This window comes from Rhinocladiella mackenziei (genome assembly GCF_000835555.1).
Source record: "Rhinocladiella mackenziei CBS 650.93 unplaced genomic scaffold supercont1.2, whole genome shotgun sequence".
In the NCBI taxonomy this organism is placed as follows: domain Eukaryota; kingdom Fungi; phylum Ascomycota; class Eurotiomycetes; order Chaetothyriales; family Herpotrichiellaceae; genus Rhinocladiella; species Rhinocladiella mackenziei.
In genome coordinates, this window is record NW_013550603.1 from 3176398 (window position 1) to 3191886 (window position 15489).

Genomic DNA, 15489 nt, shown 5'->3' on the forward strand with positions numbered 1-15489 from the left:
GGTATGGGAAAAATAGCAGCTGGGTGTGAAATTGGTGGCGGAAACGTTCCTCAGCTGATGAATACTTTAACTGTCGTGTTGTGTTATTGCCTCGAGGGAGTTGAGGGAGTAAAAGATTCAAACTGCAGTGGTCTTTGCCAACAACCCTTGGCAGGGACGATCCGGAACTCGGAACACACCCTTTGGAACCTTAATTATGAGCGTCGAGCCACTGTCTCTAACCATCAGGGCCTGGCTGGAGCGAGAATTCTTATCGCGTTAAAGTACGAAACGCTGCTCATTGTGAGAGCCGCATTCTGCAGTCATTAAATGTATTTTTGAATGAGCAACATTATTCTCGATCATATGGACCACGCTCCGCAGCGACCGACGCCACTTCTCAGGGGGCCCAATCTGAACAGACCTCATCGAGCATGCTGCGGGTCAGAAATGCCATGGCTTTGACGGTGGGGCCCTTGACAATAAAGCCATCCTCTTCGTTGTGCAGGACATCGGGATCCCTGGCCTCAAAATCACGTCTTCACCACGAGGGATCGGGATCTATACCAAGAGATAAAATCCGTAAAGGGGATGGGAAGTCCACGTGTAAATTGAACTGGAAAGGGGGACGATCAGCAATATACTCCATAGACTCTGTAATCCGGAGCAATTTTGGAGCTGGCCGATTTTAGATTTTTGATCAGCGAGACGAGGGAAAGCATTACGGCTTTATTTCTTGCTGGTGCTTGTTGTCAATCGACCCATTTGCACTTTTAGCAAGGGCACTCTCAACGCCGTCAGGCTCTGCAGACAAGCGAAGTGATTGGCTACTAGGCTGGTGATGGAGCTGGAGGATCAGCAATACTCTAACGAAATGGAGGGGGGAGAGCTGAACGGTCGGCCCCTTTCTGCTGCAAGTGCTTTTCTCGTTTCGAATTCCCAAGGACGGGTGCTTCAGTACTATACTTGGAGTTGACTTACTGGGTCCATACGGAAATGGAGGGGGACAGAGAAGCGTCACACCGGCGTCTTTTTTAGCCAGCATTAGACGCGACAGGGCAATGATCAATCTCTCCTCTCTTCTTGTTTGTCTTGGGCTGCCGACTACAATCCCTGGCAAGCCTCTCTTCGCCGCATCCCTAACCCCCGGCAGCTCCCCCTCGGCAGCGCTCCCCCGGCACCCTCCTCTTGATCTAATGCACCGATTGGGGACTGAGAGACCCGCACGACAAGGAATCGTTTGCGAGAAAAAAGTTCGTGAAAGCCACAGTATTTGACACTTCTTGTGCTATTGCCGTGCCTAGCGCATGCTCAGTTGTCGCGCGCAGTGTTGAATTGCAAGGCCGGAGGAGGAGGTCGCATGGAGTTCGAGTGATTGGGACGATTTAGAATTACAAAATCTGTGCATCTGGCTCTGGGGTTCGGATGGAAGCGATGAATCGGGTGTTGGAGCGAGTTGGGGGAACTTGGTTTCTTTGTCACCCTGTGGATGGAGTGCGGCAGCAGAGAACGGAGTAACTATCCTGCTCGAGTTGGTACAATGGTAACACGGTGCTCCGTGGCCTGCATCCGTAGGATTTGGAACCGCACTTGGGGGGAAGGGGGGGTTGATCTGCTGCTTCAAACGCCCGAACTTAACAAAGAACTGGAAACGAAAAGTCACTGCGCAGTCCGCCCATTCTTGATGCTTGAACCCCAGCGCTGGCAACACGGGCATCAGCAGCGGCTCTCTCAGTGGAACTGGCTCTGACCACTCGCACTCGAACGGGATCACTGGGCGCCACTGGACACGGCACTAGACACCAACAAGCCGACCTGCCAGTTCCTGTGCTATTTCACTTACTTGCCTTCAGTTCTAAGATGCTTTCCTGATCCAACCTCGACACCGTCAATCAGCCTATTGTCGACGACGACCTTCAATTTACCTTTCTAGCATTGATTGTCTTCGATCGCCCTTTCCTTAACCTTGCCCAGCCCCATCATCCTCTCTCCTCCCCTCCTTCCTCCAATCTGCCACCCGCGGCACTGTGGACCGCGGAAATTTACCCATCCCTGATACCTGAGCTCCTGTGCCTCGCCCACTCCCAACGACGACTCAACATCAAAATCACCGCAATTCCTCCTTGCGCACCCTTCTGAGCCGGTCCAGGTCCAAGTCTCTGATTCCCTGTACAATTCCACCTGACCTGGTCCGAAAAGGACCCCAATCGGGACCATGTCGACCGATTTGACTGGAGAGCAAATGCAGGCCAAAATCACGGCTGCAAGAAGAGAAGCAGAAGGCCTGAAAGATAGAATCAAGCGCAAGAAAGATGATCTAGCCGACACCAGCTGTAAGTCCATGCGCCTTTTGATGCTCCTTAACATGTACGCTTCAGAGTCTTTCGTTTGCGGATTGGCTAATTGTGGGGCTTTTCCAGTGCGACAAGTCGCGCTCAACAATACCGAAGCGCTTCCTCGGATAGGCATGAAGCCTCGAAGGAATCTCAAGGGCCACCTTGCAAAGATTTATGCCATGCATTGGTCAACAGACAGGCGGCATTTAGTCTCTGCTTCGCAAGATGGAAAGCTCATCATCTGGGACGCCTATACCACGAACAAAGTACACGCCATTCCTCTCCGCTCCTCATGGGTCATGACTTGCGCATATGCCCCCAGCGGCAATTATGTGGCGTGTGGTGGTCTTGACAATATTTGCTCTATCTACAACCTTTCTACAAGGGAAGGCCCAACGCGCGTTGCTCGTGAGCTGTCTGGCCACTCCGGATATCTGTCATGCTGTCGGTTCGTCAATGACCGCAAGATCATCACCTCTTCCGGTGATATGACTTGCATGATGTGGGATATTGAGACTGGTTCCAAAGTCACCGAATTCGCCGATCATTTGGGCGATGTCATGAGCATCAGCATAAACCCCACGAACGCAAATGTTTTTGTCTCGGGTGCATGCGATGCTTTTGCAAAATTGTGGGATGTTCGGACTGGAAAGGCTGTTCAAACATTTGCTGGCCATGAATCTGACATCAATGCTATCCAATTCTTCCCAGACGGAAATGCGTTCGGAACCGGTTCCGATGATGCCTCTTGCCGGCTTTTTGACATTAGGGCAGATCGTGAATTAATGTCTTATCAGGTATGCTTGATTGCCCTGCTACGTCTTGATTCTGCTACTTACTCAGATCTGTAGAATGAACAGGTTCTTTGCGGCATTACCTCGGTCGCCTTCTCAGTCTCCGGCCGATTACTTTTCGCAGGCTATGATGACTATGAATGCAAAGTCGGTTGCTCCCAAGTTTGTCAAGCGCAATCGGTGCTGATTCGAATCTTAGGTCTGGGATACTCTACGTGGTGACAAAGTTGGCTCGCTGAATGGTCATGAAAATCGTGTCAGCTGTCTGGGTGTTAGCAACGATGGGATCAGCTTATGTACTGGTTCATGGGATTCTCTAGTAAGCGATGACATTGTCGTTGATGTTCGATCTGGAAATTGGCTAATGCGTTATTCTAGCTCAAAATCTGGGCGTGGTAAATCAAATATGGGAGGGAGGATGTATTTGTTCCACTGGTGCGACATGGCCAGATGATATTTCGAGATTGCCGAGCAACAACAGTATCAGGAAACCCTTTTTTTCTCATCATCCTCCGGTCGACGGCTTTTCGGCTTTCTGGCAACCCCCCGAGTGGACTGTTCACTAAAGAAAGGAAGGGGCCTTGCTCCTTTTTTTTTTTGGACCGCCTGGCCATTTACTGGATAGGGATCTATCTGGTGCTTCGCGGGACGGATCAGGCTTAGGAAGGACCCTTTGAACTGATTGAGTCGTCATCTCACTGGCGAGTGTGCGCGTGTTTTTTTCCTCCACGACTTATCATGACCGGGCCTGGTGCAAGATCGAGCTTAATCTGTGTGGTACTAAGGGTTGTGCCTCTGGCCTATGGAACTGCCCCGTTTCCTATCCGCGAGAGTCTCCTTTTAATGTTGAGCCACCAAAAAAATTTGTTGTTCCTGTATTTTTCTTCCTCCAAAATAGCGTGTCAACAGCAGCGCAAAAACCCAAGAAAATCTAAATGGAACAAATGTCGTCGAATTCTCTTGTTTTTGGTTTACTCTCCCCTGTCCAGTGTGTGTCTGCTACTTCACGGTCAAGAAAATCTATCACTCTCATAAGTCTGAGGGATAAGGAACCGGGGGCGGAGATGGGAGAGGAAGCATGAGAAAATGAAAGTCAAGAGACTGTCACACCAGGCGTGAAAGAATAGGGGGTGATGAAAAACAGAGAGTTACGGAAAGCTTCAGATTTGCACCATGGCAGCGACGACAAGAGGCTTTGCTAGTCATCAATCTACCTTGTTTTAGGAATTCAATTCCGCCTTTGGTCTGGCTGAGTGATTCGTTGGCCTGCAAAAGTATTTTCTCGGGTGGATTCTCCCTATGATCTTCTTTCGGGCCCGAACCTCCATGCTGCTTCCGTTTCATTCGAGAGACGTGGCTGTAAAAACTTCCCACATGCTTTTCAAAGAAGGATGACTTCGATTACTGCGAACGATAAAACCCAAAATGGAGGCCGAGTTGAAAGTATGGATCACTTAAACTCGATGCATGAACTGGAAATGGAGGATTTCAACTGTGGATTGTCTGTATCAGTATCTGTACACGCTTGCCGGTCCTAGCCCTTGCTTGCTTGCAGCCTTGAACGAACCCTACACACCAAGAAAACGCCATCACAATATGGAATACGAGCATGCCAACATCGATTCAGTCACAGAGCGATCTCGTGCCGCAGGGCTGGTATATGGGAAATCTTGTTTCGACTGAAAAAGGGGCATGGTGCGCACGTTATCCCTCCCTTCCTGGTCTCCTCCAATTCCAATAGGCGAGGGTCAAACGATTTCCTTGTTGATCTTCTGCAAAGTGAGTTCCAAACCGAACCGCCTAACAAGATGGTTAGATTCTCCCCCATCTTAGCAAGCACAACCATCTCTCTCCTGATCCAGATTGATATTGATAGGATCTGAGAAGTCACCACCGTATTCCTCACTCTCCTCTTGGGCCAGTGCATTCCTCGCGATGACTTCAAATGCCTGCTCGACATTGATACTCTCCTTTGCACTGGTCTCGAAATACGGCATCTGTCCTCGACTTTGACAGTAAGCAAGTGCCCTTTTCTGTGTGATCATTCTCCTGTCTTCGCCCATGTCAATCTTGTTTCCGAGCACGACGAAGGGGAAGCTATCCGGGTCGCGCGGGCTGGCTTGGATAAGGAACTCATCACGCCATGAATCGAGGGTCTCAAATGACTTGGTGGAGTTGACGTCGTACACCAGGACGCAGCAGTCGGCACCTCGGTAGAAGGCGACTCCCAGGGATTGGAAACGCTCTTGGCCGGCTGTATCCCAGAGCTGGAGTGTCACGATTCGATCGTCAACGGTAACTTCCTTCGTGAGAAAATCGGCGCCAATTGTGGCTTTGTAGGATGTAGAGAATTTCTTGTTCACCTAGAGTTCGACGGAGTCAGCACTGTACTCGAAGCAGGAGAAGAGGAAGGAGACGGACATATTGGTTCATTAAACTGGTCTTACCCACCCCGCTATCGCCCAGGATAATGACCTGTTGTGATGGCGTCAGTATGTTGTGTACGAAAGAGTTGAATATACGTACTTTCAATAGCACCTTCTTCCTCGAAGCCATGACGGGCGTTGTGAATGTTGAGAAGACTTTATCCGCTCGAGTTGAAGCAAGATGCCTTGTGCCCGGAAGAAATGGGCTGCCTTCTTGATCGAGCTGGCTTGAACTATGTCTGTGATCTGGGGTGGTAACTCTCTGCAAAGAGGTCACGCGTGGTCATCGATGGTGTTGGAAGGGAAGATTTAGGTTTCTCTGGGGGTGTGCGCTTGAAGGTGAGGGTGTTGCAGTAGTCTAACAGGGATACTAGCGCTGAGAGGAAGCTTATAACTCGTTCTGTATGAGAGTGTCGGAATCATACAAGTTAGTAGGAGGATGTTCGTTCATATTATGTACGAAAGTAGCCCAAGTACCCGCAGTTTGGCGGGTGGCAGCTCATCAGATCAGACCCTCCTCCAGGTGACCGAGTCGTTTGGGCAAGTTTACCGAGGCGACCCTGTTTGGCTGAGTTTCTTTTCTTGCCCTTTGTCGTTTAATCGATATAATCATCCGTGGCGTTTGGTATGGATCATCTTTCTTCTGGCGCTCTCCTTAGATACCTTTTCTAAGCTTCCCCATGAACGGTTTCTCACAATGATTCAGCTCCGGTGACGCCATGGCGACGTGGAAAGAACAATATCTTGCAGCCTTGCAAGCCAGAGACAAGGTGGAGAAAGCAAACCTGGATCTCTATGACTATTGTAAGCCAGAATTGCCAGGAGTGAAATGGCTCGATCACCAACACGTGTAGGCACCAAGCTTGCAGATGAGAAGGCTGAGCTGCAGCGAAGGACATCTGCCCTGGCGCCGACGGAAGATGTAGAGCCGGTCACCTCCCCGCAGCCTTCACTGATGGGCATGGGCATGGGCTTGAGGAGGGTCGCGTCGCCTGTTGCTAGTCCTGATTCTCCTTCGCTTGCTCAGATGCGTCAAGACCTGGCCAAAGCACAACAAGAACGGAGCAATCTTCAATCTCGTCTAGATACTGCTTTACGAGAACTCGAGACATTGAAAGGAAAGGCTAGAGCGGACAGCAAACGCATCACTCAGTTGAATTCGAACTTGTCACAGTTGACTATCAAGCTGAGAGATCGAGACGAAGAGTTGAAAGGCAAAGCCAAGTTGATAGAAAACGTCCAAGACGAGAATGTGACCTTGAATCTTCAACTCAATATGGCCGAGGAGCAGTCCGGCAAATTGAGAAAGGAAAACAAGGATCTTGTTGATCGATGGATGGCAAGAATGGGCAAGGAGGCTGACAGGATGAATGAAGAAAACAAATTCGGCTAATCTCACCGCTTTGGAAAGGCTACGAAGTGTCGATGTCACGAAAGCCAAGAGTCTCATCGCTTCCGTCTTAGGGAAAAGCAAGCCGGACTCATCAAGAAAAGATATAGCGAAGACGGGCGGACGAAGTTTACAAAGTGCTTAGGCCGAAAGCGGACTTGATCATCGGCTAAGTGTGTTCATGGCTACAGCTGTGCAACAAGATCCTGACAGTGAGTATTCCAAAGCCTCCCTTCTGATCACTCTTGTTGATTGATGCACAAAAAGGCCAACGCCTCACTGAAGTTTGAATAACTCACAGGTCAGTCCGATGCTTGACTGGTTCCCTGAATAACCTTTATCACGATAGACTGCCTGGCATTTGGGTGTGCAGTAGATGGAAACCAAGTGAAGAATGCACACAGCCACAAACTTTCATAGATAACAGAGCCGAAGAGGGAGACCAGGTTCACCGGTTCGGGATTGACCGATTGAAGGATTGGAGGATTGATACATTATCTCCAATCTATTCCGTGGCACCGGGCCAGATTGAACAATTAAGCCAGCTCCTTATTGCAGATGCGCCTGGACAATGCTCGTTGCTTCTCGCTGTTCTCCAACGCCATGCAAATTGTCGTCATTCATGAGATTTCATCCAATGACCAACCCAATTCAGTGCCGATGCTTCTGAGAAGCGCGAGTTCTGCAGGGAAAAATTCAGACTCGAACCCTAATTCAAGCCTCCCATGCTCTTGACGAAGACCTCCAACTCCCTTGAATCCTTACGCTGATGATACCATTTTCCAGGATCATCCGTCCAACTGACCATGCCGCTCCAACGATCCTTCTCCATGACTGCAAGCACATTGACAGGGTCGTTGACGTTCGAATCCTTGATTTTATGCGCCGGGCTGCGGAATGGCTTGAGGCTGACAATTTGGCATCCTTCTTTCAGGTCCAAGAACACATATTTCAGCTTGTCATTCAATTCAGCTGTGAATGCCTGGTTATTGACGAGGATAACGTCTGCCTTCTTTAACACCTGCCGGACTTGTTCATTCTTCAGGAAGTCTCCATGAATTAGGTGGACTTCGCCGGGTTTGATCCCCCACAGGCGACACCGAGCAGGGAATTCCTCTGCCTGAAGCTGAGCCAACGCATTAGGATTGTCCATGACCTCGCAGCCCCAAGATTCACATCCGGTCTCTAGTGCTGCCTGAAGGACGCAGTTACCAACACCTGAACCGAGGTCGATAAAGATCTGATCGGATTCCAATTTCGTCTCTTTGAAGATGCGGCTCAGAAACTTGGGCAGGAGCTCTCCGTAGACGTTGTCGGAAAAGCTCTCGTAGTGTCTGACAAGATTGACCTGAGGCGACACAGTGCGAGCGTAGACCTGGTTCTTAATAATATGCTCGACGAGCTTGAGATCAACACGGGCCATCTCGTCTAGTTTCTTTGCGATCGTGCCATCCCTGCGCTTCTCCGCAACCAACTCATTATACTTTTCGACCACGCCAATATATCTGGACTGGGCACCAACTCGTCCCTTCAAACCTAAAGTGGCCTGACGGTGCAACATTTGGATAAGCCCCGAGCCGTCTTCCTCGCTTGTGACCTTGCTTGCTGAAACATTGTCGAGATAGTACTCCGCCACGATTTTCATGTTGGCTTCTATCTCATCCAAAGGTTTGAAATCTGAGGAATCCGTCGGCCTGACCAGCTGATACTTCTCGCATTGTAACGCACTAGGATATTGCAGCTCGATTGTTGGACATTCATCCTCATCTCCTTCCAGAGCCGTGAAAAATGCTTCGTACTTGTCTCTCCCCTGCTCGATGATGCAGCTGTTCGCAATGTCCAGCGCATGCACCATGGAGAAGACACCACTATCTTCTTCAGAAAATGACCCAAGATCCCGAACTCGCCGTTTTTCGTCTATTCTTCCGGTCTGATCGAGTCGAAGTCGCTTTCTAGGTTGGTCCTCGTCTGCCTCGCTTTCTTCATCTGAACTCGTCAGTCTCGGGGTGGAGACCGCGGGAGACGATCGTTTTGTTCGGCTTTGTTTTTCTTGCTTCACCCTTTCCAGTGGCTCGCGGCTTGTTTGTCTCGAAGGTATTGAAGCCGGCGTGCTTGACTTGCGATATCCATTTCCTACGTGTGGGGTTCCGTTAGAGACAGGTTTTTGCGCGACCGAAGGCTTGGTGGACGGAACGGATGGCTGAGGCTTCATCGCCGTCTTCGCATGTGCATTCACAGTGACGATCTTTGTGGTAATCTTGGGAGGGGCCTTCTTCGCTTTCAAAGCAGCGAATGACAAGGGTCTGTTCTGCGGCGGCAACGGTCCCATCGTAGCGAGTGGATAGAGGGAGTGAATTTGTCGCAGTAGATGCCAGGAATAAAGGCGCTCTATATTGCGCCAACATGGAAAAGATGAAAGAATGTGAGAGGAAATGCGAGGGCGCAAGAAAACTTGGGCTGAACGATCACACGACCGCAGGGATAGAGTAGTGAAGATGGGGCAATCTTCAAGGCGGCCAGGCCGAAAAAAAAATCCTTGTCAAGGCGCAGTCAAAGTCAACTTAATCAAGGAATTGCCGATGCAGGAACCGCTCTTGGCGTGATATCACTCATTTTTACTCCCCTATATTTACTTGGCCTGCCGGGATAGTGGTACATAAAAATTTTGTACCCTACTATTCTCTCATGCTTCTGGCGACGAACTATTACGTCTCCTCGAAGGACGAGACCTATCCTCCTCTTCTCGATCACTCCATGTCCTCTTCGACCCGCCGCCACGGCCTTGAAACCCCTGGCCGCTCTTGTAGGAAAATTTCTTCTTCGGCCGGTCCCGATCATCGATACGATTTTGAACTGACGGCTCCGGATGTATCTCTAACCATTTTTCTAAGACCGGAATGATTTTGGGACCCCATACATCTTCCCCGGCTTCCATGTCCTTGTACGTGAGCGTAGGACTATAGCCCTCGGGAACAGGCTCAAGGGTAGTAAAATTGCCTTGTTGACTTCGCACCAAGGAAGCCATTGTTCCATAAGTACCACAAGCAAGCCCAAAGTCATGAGCAAACGACCGCACGTAGAAACCACTGCTAACTGTCAGGCGAATGCGTGCAGCAGAGGCCTCAGCAGGAAACGGGTCCTGAGTGGGAAGGTGATGAATATGCATTGCAGCCTTTGTCTTCGGCGGGAAGTCATTGATTCCAACATCTGGATTTTCTTCGCCTCGAGAGCTGTTCAGGGGCTGCTGTTGAGCTTCTTCGGCCATTGCCTTCTTGGTCGATTCGGCTCCGTCCAGGAGCTTTTTGGCTATAGCTTTCTCTTCGTCGTCGGCCTGCTCTGCCGGCCATCGAAAATCGTGCTCGCCAGGTCTGTAGAATTCGAGTAAAGAACATTCGTATAATTCAACATCCCGGCTCTCCAACTCTCGAGGCAATTCCTTGCCGCTTCTGGCATAATCATATAACTTCATGCCCTCAATCTTGATTGCGCTATATATGGGAGGAATCTGCTTCATTTTGCCACGGAATTTGTGGACTTGCTCCTGGACGATGTTTTTGGGTATGTCTTTTGATGGAGACTCTGCGATAATTTTGCCCATCACGTCGTACGTGTCCGTGCTCTTGCCGAAAAGTACCACTGTCTCGTAGGTCTTTTTACAACCAAGAAAGTCAGAGAGGTGCTTGGTTCCTCTGCCGATTCCGACAATCAAAATTCCTGTCGCCAGAGGATCCAGGGTGCCACCGTGGCCCATCTTGAAGATTTGGTCATTGCTGCTTTTGCGCCGCTTCGGTTGGCGCCGTTCTTGCTCTTCTCGCGCCCTCTTTGTCTGGTGAAGCAACGGTGCAAAGGTTTGGGATTCAGCAAACTTATGCTGAAGGTCTCGAAGGACTTGGGCAGAGGACAAGCTTGGTGGTTTGCTAATGGCTAGAAACAGATATGGACTGGTCAGGAATGGATTCGATCATCGGCAGGGTCTCGGGAGAGGAATTGGCCTCACCAAAGACGCCCTCAAGGACCTTGACGGACGGCTGAGCCATCTTGATGAGATGGCGGAGGGTCATGAAATGGACGAGATCTCAGAAAAAGTTCGTTGAGCAGCAAGTGCCCTGTGACGAAGGTGTTTCATCTGTCACCAAGGCAAGTCGGGTAAACATCGGAGAGTGTGCCACGTGACGCCGGCGGCTCGTGGCTTATGTGGGCCCCCGTCAAGCCTAGCACGCTTTTTGCTTTCCACTCTGTTCCAGCCTCAAATCTTTGCATCTTCCCCCTACAATATGACTCTCTTGATTACTGCCGACAATAGTGCCTACACCTACTCATCGCTCCACAAAGAGAGATTACCAGCTTGAATCGATGGTCGTCCCGAGATGACTAGTGCATCACTTTGTTCGGCAACAACATAACACGACGTCACCCCAAAGTCACAGCATGAGCCTCGAATCTCATCATTGGACATGTCCACGCTGCCTGAAGAACGTGTCCTTAAACCTCTCGATCCAGTTCCAGATGATGTGAACGAATGGCCAGACTTTGCCCTACGAGAAGCCAAGATATTTTATCAGGGCAAGGGTCGATATGCAGACTTGTTAGAGGCGTCTGAAGAGGTACCGCTGTGCGTTCTGGGAGAATTGATGCCGCTAGATGATGAGCAGGATCATCTCGGTAAGGCCATGGGCAATAAGCATACAGGGCTGCGCTAACACGATTGCAAAGTGTTGATCGAGAATCCGCTGTACGCACGAATAAAGATCGAGAACGTTACAAATTATAGCTTTGGTCAAAACGATGATGGAAAGCCAGTCATATGGGCTGCAGGGAAAGCAGGCTGGTACGAGATTGCGCCTTCAGATCGATACCTGAGCCATTACAATGATACTGTGGAGGCGATCGATTTGTTCTATTTCATGGTTGACCAGCATCAAAAGCTGCCAGGAAAACGACAGCGATTTGGATTCCTGATAGATCCATTCCTTACCGAATACCAAAAACATACAGGATATAGAATCGACGATGATGACGAGGCCATGGAAACAATTCACAAACACCATAGATTTCTTCTCAAGCAAATGATCGAGGAGAGAGAAGGGATTGACTGGTCACAGACACACCTCTGGAAGCATCTAGCGGAGACATATGCCGACGAACTAGAGGAACTTAAGGCGATGTTGGCTCGTGCGAGTCAGATCAGTGTATCGGAAGAGCCCGAATCCACAGAGGAAGAACACGCGAAGTTACAAGAAGAGTCAGGCGATTCAGACGAGTCCGATCAAGAGTCTCGAGAAGTATCAGAGGCTGCAACAAGTAGCGAGGCAGAAGCCAAACCGGAACCCATCGATTGGACCAAACCTATATGGGACATGCTCAATATACTTCGAAAATCAGCGAACTTCAACATGCGTCATTGTGGTATTGATGAGGCGGCAACCGAGCTAGAGAAACTGCCGGCATTCGAAGGAACCCATGAGGATGCGGTGGCTGCTTTTGAGCGGTCCGCAGAGCCACTTCTTCGATTGATGAACGAAGCCAAACTCCGGAAGAAATTCAATTGGTCTACCCGGAGGATATATGATGAGCTCGAAGCCACTCTAGCGGATGAGGTGGCAGAGGAGATCATGAAAACGCCAGGCAAGTTCCAGAAACAGCGGCATCGCATGAAATCAGTCCTTCGTCCTAGTGGGGCCAGCAAGGCACACAAACGGGCACGAGGAGCAGTAGATTCTCATGACGAGGACGAAGAAATGAGCGACGTTCCTGTTTCCTCTCCAGTAGCCCGACGCCAAGGCCCTCCGCTTCCCAGTCGACTGAGAGAGACAACGGCTGAATCGCTCGGCAGTCGCGAAGATAGCCCGAGCCGACAACTAAACGGTCATTATGATCCTGACGCTTTGCCCGAACTGCCTCCAGGTCCGGAAGCGCAAGAGATGCTCGATCTAGTTGCCCAGGAGGCGAAGAGAGTAGGCAGGCAACACCAGACGACGCATCTCCAAGCCTTCTTGGGACAGTGGGTGATATAAGGACTTCATCGGCACAAACGAGCATTGACGGCGTTCGGGCGGCGGGCTCATTGCATTGCCTGTGACTGTGATACCCCATATGCTTTGATATGAGATTTCTTTTTCCCCTTTCCAGTAGCGAATAGGAATGGCATCAGATTTCATCTAGGACTCCTTCCCATTTACCGGGCAGCTGCTCTCCTACTTTTGCCAGGTCTCTTTGCCTTTCCTTTCATTTTGGCTGCCGAGAAGCCGCGCATATCAGCGCTGCTGACGGCGTCGCCGCTCTTTGCGAACCGTTTCTTACCCCCAAATCCGTATTTGTGGTCGCGTTTTTGTCTCTTGAAATTAGAACCACTGCCTCGCTCTCGACCTGATCGGTCTTTAGCAGGTTCGTTTTCGACGTCGATGCTTTGGAACAGATCATCGTCGCCCTCCGTGACTTTGCCAGTGTCTTGGCCTTTGCGTTCTAGACACGAAATTGTTAGCATCGAGATATGAAGACACACATATTCCATCTGCCACGAAAGAGGGTGCGTAAAATGGGGTGGAGAACATACTCCTCTTCAGCTCCTTAATCTTGTCCAGCGTGTTTCTCTTTTCTTTCGCCCGCTCTTGCTCCTTGGCTACCTGCACCGCCTTCCCGAATTTCTTTGCTTCCCTCAACTTCCTCGCTTCTTCCGCGGCCTTTTTTGACGCAGCGTCGTCGTACATCTTCTTCTTGACTTTGCCCATGTGTTCATCGCTCTTGACCATCTCGGCAAAGTAGTCGTTCGGTCTGGAGAAGGGAATGTTTTCTTTCTTGAGTAGCGCTCGTGCCTCCACAGCGGCCTCACGTGCAATGCGATAGAACTCCAGCTCTCTCGTCAAATCGTCGTTGGGGTCTGGGATGGAGGTGGACGTCGGTAACAGGTGGGATATGAGGGAATTATGATAGTGGAATGGAGATTTAGGGTCTTTGATCAAGGCGATACGGTTATGAGATGCGACGAGCGCAGGTCCGTTATTGATCGTCATTCTTTGATGTGGGATGGTGTCTTCGAGGTCTTCATCTTCAAGTTCCGAGAGTGGAACGTCTGATTCATTTTCTGCTTCAGAGGCAGAGGCTTCGGCCCGTTCAAGTGGTTGAGGAATTGTGGGGGAGATGTCGTTTAGTGTCGACTGCTCAATCCCGTTTGGTTGAGCATTTTCATCAGATTTCTGAGGTACCTGATCAACAGCTAAAGCTTCTGGGTCATTTTCAGCTTCAATTTTCGCCTTTTCAGTCTTCAGTCGTTTCCGTTTCTCGGCCGCTTTCATTTGTGCTTTTCTCTTCTCGGCCGCGTAGTCTCGTCCCTTGTAGGCATCAAGAGCGGCAAGTAGCTTACTTTTCTTGACCATGATGAGTGTATGGCTGTCTAAAGAGTGGTATGCGGAGTCATAATAAGGGGAGCCCCTGGGGTTGTGTTCTTACCGAATACTCACGCGATTACGGCAGAGCAGGCGGCGTCTTACGAAGAACCCATGAAATAGTCATCTTCGTACTCAGGCTCCGGACAGCAAAACATACGCTTTTCAAAATTCTACGCCTGAACTTCTCTTTTACCCTGATCCTCCGTCGTTCGGTGGGAGAGCTGGCATGCAGTGACTGGAAGGATTTCGACATGCCCCTTGTGTGACGGCTCCGAACCTCAACCCATTCTCTCAGCAACCCGCTTTGAAGCATTCCTGCGTATTACCCTCTAAAGACAAAGAAATGCGAACATGGTGAGTTACAATTGCTCGATTTCCATTTGCAGAAAGCATGCATCAAGCCGCTCCCTCGCTGCACTTCGTTTCAGATCCGTACAAACTTAGCAGAAAACATAGTATGCCTAACGGGACTTTCTTTCAGTCTGCCTCTACTCCACCGCCACAGATGACACCTTCGAGCCCTCCTCTTTCTCACACCAGCAGCACCGTCAAAGCAACCACGACAACCGCAACTTCGTCCGACCTGATTAGCCCTAACGACGCCGCCACGAAACTCGCTGAAGCGATTGACGACTTTTTGGGTAATCTGGAGAAAAAGTTCAAGGGAATCAGTGATGAGATATTGACAAAACGTGAGTACAAACTTGGCCCCTATTTCTTCCTGGTAATTTTTTTGGGGGGAAATTTCGTGTCAACCATTGTGATGGACGCTTTCGGCTGACATGGTGGGCTTGGTTGTCTTTTGCAGTGGACGACATGGCGGAACGATGTGATCGATTAGAGCAAGAAATGCTGCTCAGAGATGCGAGTGCGCTGGAGACTGTTAGGAAGACCCCGACGGGCTCGACGACTGGCTCAGCCTGAAAAATAGAGAAAGGGTGATTTTTCAATACTTCGCATTTAATGTCCAACCGAGAAGGACACTCCTAGACAGGGGAGAGAAATTCATCCTCTGCGTATCCAGCTTCGTGCTTCGCGAAGACAGGCACCCACGGAGACCGCTATATGTCGAATCTACACCCTACCACCTATGGTTGAGAAGACCAGTTGCCGAACATAAAAAAGAATAAAGGGACAGGGCTGTAAGCCAATGCAAGAACACACACAATGACAAAGTCT

General features: G+C 50.0%; 8 protein-coding genes across 8 annotated transcripts; 4 read left to right on the forward strand and 4 right to left on the reverse strand.

Annotated features, from left to right (window-relative positions):
* Positions 1-2194: 2194 nt before the first annotated feature.
* Z518_02915 (guanine nucleotide-binding protein subunit beta) lies at positions 2195-3508 on the forward strand (the record flags this gene model as incomplete). The annotated part of the gene is made up of 5 exons (XM_013419941.1): positions 2195-2312; positions 2400-3112; positions 3167-3256; positions 3309-3428; positions 3488-3508. 5 exons carry the CDS (start codon positions 2195-2197, stop codon positions 3506-3508), a joined length of 1062 nt encoding a protein of 353 aa, XP_013275395.1.
* A 1430-nt stretch (positions 3509-4938) lies between these two features.
* Z518_02916 (uncharacterized protein) lies at positions 4939-5665 on the reverse strand (the record flags this gene model as incomplete). Its single annotated transcript, XM_013419942.1, has 3 exons — positions 4939-5472; positions 5531-5584; positions 5636-5665. The coding sequence occupies 3 exons, from the start codon at positions 5663-5665 to the stop codon at positions 4939-4941; spliced, it is 618 nt and encodes a 205-aa protein (XP_013275396.1).
* A 589-nt stretch (positions 5666-6254) lies between these two features.
* On the forward strand, positions 6255-6928 carry Z518_02917 (uncharacterized protein; the record flags this gene model as incomplete). Its single annotated transcript, XM_013419943.1, has 2 exons — positions 6255-6339; positions 6390-6928. 2 exons carry the CDS (start codon positions 6255-6257, stop codon positions 6926-6928), a joined length of 624 nt encoding a protein of 207 aa, XP_013275397.1.
* A 706-nt stretch (positions 6929-7634) lies between these two features.
* Positions 7635-9254, reverse strand: Z518_02918 (uncharacterized protein; the record flags this gene model as incomplete). The annotated part of the gene is made up of 1 exon (XM_013419944.1): positions 7635-9254. The coding sequence occupies one exon, from the start codon at positions 9252-9254 to the stop codon at positions 7635-7637; it is 1620 nt and encodes a 539-aa protein (XP_013275398.1).
* Positions 9255-9608: 354 nt separating this feature from the next.
* Positions 9609-10962, reverse strand: Z518_02919 (tRNA pseudouridine(55) synthase; the record flags this gene model as incomplete). The annotated part of the gene is made up of 2 exons (XM_013419945.1): positions 9609-10849; positions 10923-10962. 2 exons carry the CDS (start codon positions 10960-10962, stop codon positions 9609-9611), a joined length of 1281 nt encoding a protein of 426 aa, XP_013275399.1.
* A 417-nt stretch (positions 10963-11379) lies between these two features.
* Z518_02920 (uncharacterized protein) lies at positions 11380-12939 on the forward strand (the record flags this gene model as incomplete). The annotated part of the gene is made up of 2 exons (XM_013419946.1): positions 11380-11587; positions 11639-12939. The coding sequence occupies 2 exons, from the start codon at positions 11380-11382 to the stop codon at positions 12937-12939; spliced, it is 1509 nt and encodes a 502-aa protein (XP_013275400.1).
* A 161-nt stretch (positions 12940-13100) lies between these two features.
* Positions 13101-14298, reverse strand: Z518_02921 (uncharacterized protein; the record flags this gene model as incomplete). The annotated part of the gene is made up of 2 exons (XM_013419947.1): positions 13101-13387; positions 13479-14298. The coding sequence occupies 2 exons, from the start codon at positions 14296-14298 to the stop codon at positions 13101-13103; spliced, it is 1107 nt and encodes a 368-aa protein (XP_013275401.1).
* A 469-nt stretch (positions 14299-14767) lies between these two features.
* Positions 14768-15234, forward strand: Z518_02922 (uncharacterized protein; the record flags this gene model as incomplete). The annotated part of the gene is made up of 2 exons (XM_013419948.1): positions 14768-15002; positions 15119-15234. The coding sequence occupies 2 exons, from the start codon at positions 14768-14770 to the stop codon at positions 15232-15234; spliced, it is 351 nt and encodes a 116-aa protein (XP_013275402.1).
* Between the last annotated feature and the right edge of the window lie 255 nt (positions 15235-15489).